Genomic DNA, 3912 nt, shown 5'->3' with positions numbered 1-3912 from the left:
TGTCTTCTAGTTTTGCTGCAAGCCAACCAATACTACATGCTAAGCGACGTCAACTACATGTTGGGTTAGGGGTAGAAACACAGTGTACGTGACTACAATTCTAATAGTGACTTCTTTTTCGATAACTCATAGAGTCTGACTTAGTTTCTAGCCTTGGTTACCAGATAATGACGGGATAAAGACTGTTTCTATTGCCCTTAGATATGATCTTGTTGGTGATTGGACACTCTGGGCGATTTAGTAATTCCAGCGGCTAGTATCACAGAGCGTGCCTAGTGTATGGGCGGGACGTAGACAAGACTCTATTGTCAACGAATACAATCTACTACAGTTTACTAGGAACCTAGTAATTCTATAGCTACTCTTGTCCAGTTATGATCACCTATCATGAGTAGTGAATCAATGGTTGAGAATAATTCATAACTTCAATCTTTGAATACCATCATACGCATATGTCTGAGGGGTATGTATATAGCTATTATCTAAGAGAATAATTGATTATCGATGTGTTTGTATGATATTACGTTAGAGCGATAACTCGCGAAGACTTGGCGATTCTAATAGGGCCATTCTCTTTTCAGCTCTTATACGATCAGCGGTAATCCTTGTCGGATAGTTCCTCATGAACATGTTTGTAAAATGAGTTCCGTAGTGGATTCCACTAATAGGATCCTCTCTAGCTTCGAAGCCTGGTAGTGGCTTCATAACGGCAGAGAAGTTTGGCTCATGAAAGTAAGCGAACGCGAAGCGCTCACGAGTATTGAGACCAACTTTGTGTGGTGTGGAGGGAAGGAAGGAGTTGGTGATGTATTGCATCATATCGCCCTCGCATGCTTGTCAGCAGGAACATCTCACAAACCATTCGCAGGTGGATCGAACTTACGGGAAACACGGTGAAGACATCAGGTACGGGTGGGACATAGACCCAGCCATCGGCATCCTCGTGCTTACCAGCTGCACTCTCCTTCCAGTTTGCAAACGTTTCACCTTGAATCGGAGGGCGGACAAAGAGACCGCCAACGTCATCTTGAGCGGCAATTACAAGTAGTCCGTAGTCGGTATGCGAGCCGATTCCACGTCCCGCTTTTCCCTTGCCATTTACGTTATTGGCCTCGGGGAAACGCAGGATGCGCATATGGTGCCAGCCGTCTTGTGTATACCTTGTGAGGGCATTACCATCCTCCATACCAAGCCCCCAGGCGATGAGCTGCAGCATCTTCTCGCCACTCTCACCAAGATAATCCATATAGGCTTGCATGACAGTCTTCATCTGACCAAATGGCCATGGGCAGGGTCCGTGGCATGGCCACTTCTGCTGGACACGGAAATCAGAAAGTGTAAGATCTTTGGTGACAGTGAAGATCTCGCTATAGTCGGCGATGTTATCTGTGATCTCCTCACCCGACGCAATGTAGCCAGCGAAAGACTGATCATCCAGGCAAGAAGCCTTCTTGTTGTAGTCTAGACCAAAGAACTTCTTGCTGCAAAGAAATGCTGCATCAGCGAGCTTGCGGTTGATAGGGTCCATGGAGATTTGCAGAATACCGTCTTTCCTCCAAGCATCAATCATGCTTTTTCCCAAAGCTTTATCTGCTGCATTTCCACTGAGAGATTCGGGAAGTTCAAACGTCTGGAGATGACCCACTGTTGCTCTGTGACCAGGCGGCATCGTGGAACCTCTATAATCGACCATTGTCCCTAGCCTTCGTGACTGGCTAGACCTGGGCACTGTCTGTAGTAGTCTCCCTACCGGTCTTCGAGCCATCATGTGAGCTGGCATTGTTGTGATTTTGTTATATATACGATGATCAGGATTCAAAGATAGCGATAATTGGTTTCAAAGAAAGGCTAAAGTATGTTATGTAGAAGATGAGGTTGATGTATCTCTTGCCCTGCAACTCCAAAAATTCACAAGGCTTATATACATATGCTTATTACTATGCCCTGAGTTCTAGAATCGTCGGCCGTTGTATCAGCAGTTTGAAATGACTGCCCAAAGGTGGGGCAATGATCTTCTTGAGTTAGCACAGACAGTCAATCCGTACTCTGTCGTTGGAGGCTTACTGGAGTGTGCTGTTTGTAAGACCGAACCATGGATGTCTACTTTGCTGGGTCTGCCGGATCTTCGCAGAGACGGATAGCGTATATTTAAAATGTACATGGCTCCCTGAACACAGACGGGTCTAGATCATGTGGTAGTGTTAGGATTATCCGAGTCGCACCCTGATATTGTGAGCATAGGCCATCTGTGTATTTCGTCAACTCTAGTCCCAGTAATAGTGAGACAAATGACGCTCAATTGTCAAAAGCAGTTTTGGGAGGTAAGTGATGGTACGGTGGCATTTTTGTAAGGATGCTTTGCTGTCACAACATTACAAGGCTTTTACATTCTTGAAGTAGGCGAGCTGCTGCCTTGTTGCTAGCAAAAGTCGCTTATCTCCAAAACTAGTCACGTAGTGTGTGTCAATTGTTGTGTTGCAGTCACCTTGCAGAGCTATGTCCGTTGACTTATGCGCCCATCGTCCCATGGTGATCTGACAAACCGGGCCGATCCAAAAAGGAGAACGCCGACGCTGACACGAGACCGAGACAATTGCCGCTAAGTACTACTAGTAATAATTAAGATCCAAGACGGAAAGACCACGCACATTAGGCGATCTCTGAAATTCGCGCGTGTTTCACGCCAATCTTACTGCCTAGACAAGGAAGCTACTGTCCAAGATTCAATGATACTAGCTAACCGGCGTCGGATACGGGCTTCCCGTAAGAGCATGGACAGGCGATGTACGGAGGGATCCTGTAACCGACGTTCTACCCTTGCTAGGGCAAAGAACTGGCGTAGAAGTTCAGCGCCTGCACCATTCATAGAGGACCCATCATGTATACTGTACACAGTAGAGTGTACACACCCATGTTACATCACTGATCCCACTGATCATTCATTCATCTCAAGCAAATTGTCTCAACTTCCCTGCCAGCTCCACAAGAGCTTCTAGCTTCCGTCTGTAACGAGTGGCTATTAAGTTCAAAAAATTCATGCAATAATATGTTCTACAACTGGCCATCATAGCACCGATGGTATACTATACTACCATGATCTTAACCTCGTGTTCTATTTGATGACAGGAATAGAGCAGCATACTATTGTCGACGTGCATCAGATACAGCGCCAAGACGCTATTCTAGGAAATAGATACTGTGGAAGAGTAGAGCGACTAAGATTACAAGATACGCGACTTGGTTGATCCTTACCGCAGCTGCACCCAAGACACCGGCACAAATCACTAGTAGAACGCTTTAACCTTTCGAGCAGACCCCCTCCTAGTATGCCGGGATAGCCGAACGGCAGATATTTTCGCAACTTTCACTGGTCCTGCCTGTAGCTCGAATCCCTACAGACACATTTCGGATTTAATGTGGAAGGATTATAATTCCCGCAACATCAAAAATCACAAATCACCTATCTCTCGGAGCTAAGAAATGCCCAGGTAAATCCTGTTGCATGGTTGCATTGTAGTGGTAGCTAAGCGATGCGACGACGTTGGTCCGGTATCTTGCTCATCACGAACACGTTTTGACCCCTGGGCCTACTCCGTCTCCTATCACAAAAATGTGTCCTCTTTCTGGATACATATTAGTTGGTTGCGTGGACACTTCACCCATGTCCTATGTAGGGAAACGGTACTATCTCGGCCACTTCCTGCAAAGTGTCAGCGATTTCCTGTGACCTGCGTCTGCATCATCACGTGCAATGATTGATTAACGTGCTGGATAAGCGAGTTGGCCAGGCAAGCGAGTTGGCCACCCCACCAAGTTTGCGCACCTTTATGAACGTTTATCTCAACAACGCAATATTATAATATATAGAGAGTAATAGAGTAGACTAAGTAGTATCTAGAGTGTCTCTTTTGC

At 46.0% G+C, this 3912-nt stretch overlaps 1 protein-coding gene across 1 annotated transcript; it reads right to left on the bottom strand.

The window, feature by feature from the left end:
* Positions 1–525: 525 nt before the first annotated feature.
* COCCADRAFT_113176 (uncharacterized protein) lies at positions 526–1693 on the bottom strand (the record flags this gene model as incomplete). Its single annotated transcript, XM_007720646.1, has 2 exons — positions 526–825; positions 884–1693. The coding sequence occupies 2 exons, from the start codon at positions 1691–1693 to the stop codon at positions 526–528; spliced, it is 1110 nt and encodes a 369-aa protein (XP_007718836.1).
* Positions 1694–3912: the final 2219 nt, after the last annotated feature.

This window comes from Bipolaris zeicola (assembly GCF_000523435.1).
Source record: "Bipolaris zeicola 26-R-13 unplaced genomic scaffold scaffold_550, whole genome shotgun sequence".
NCBI lineage: Eukaryota > Fungi > Ascomycota > Dothideomycetes > Pleosporales > Pleosporaceae > Bipolaris > Bipolaris zeicola.
The sequence above is the reverse complement of the archived record's forward strand: the minus strand, read 5'-3'. Positions and strand labels throughout refer to the sequence as shown.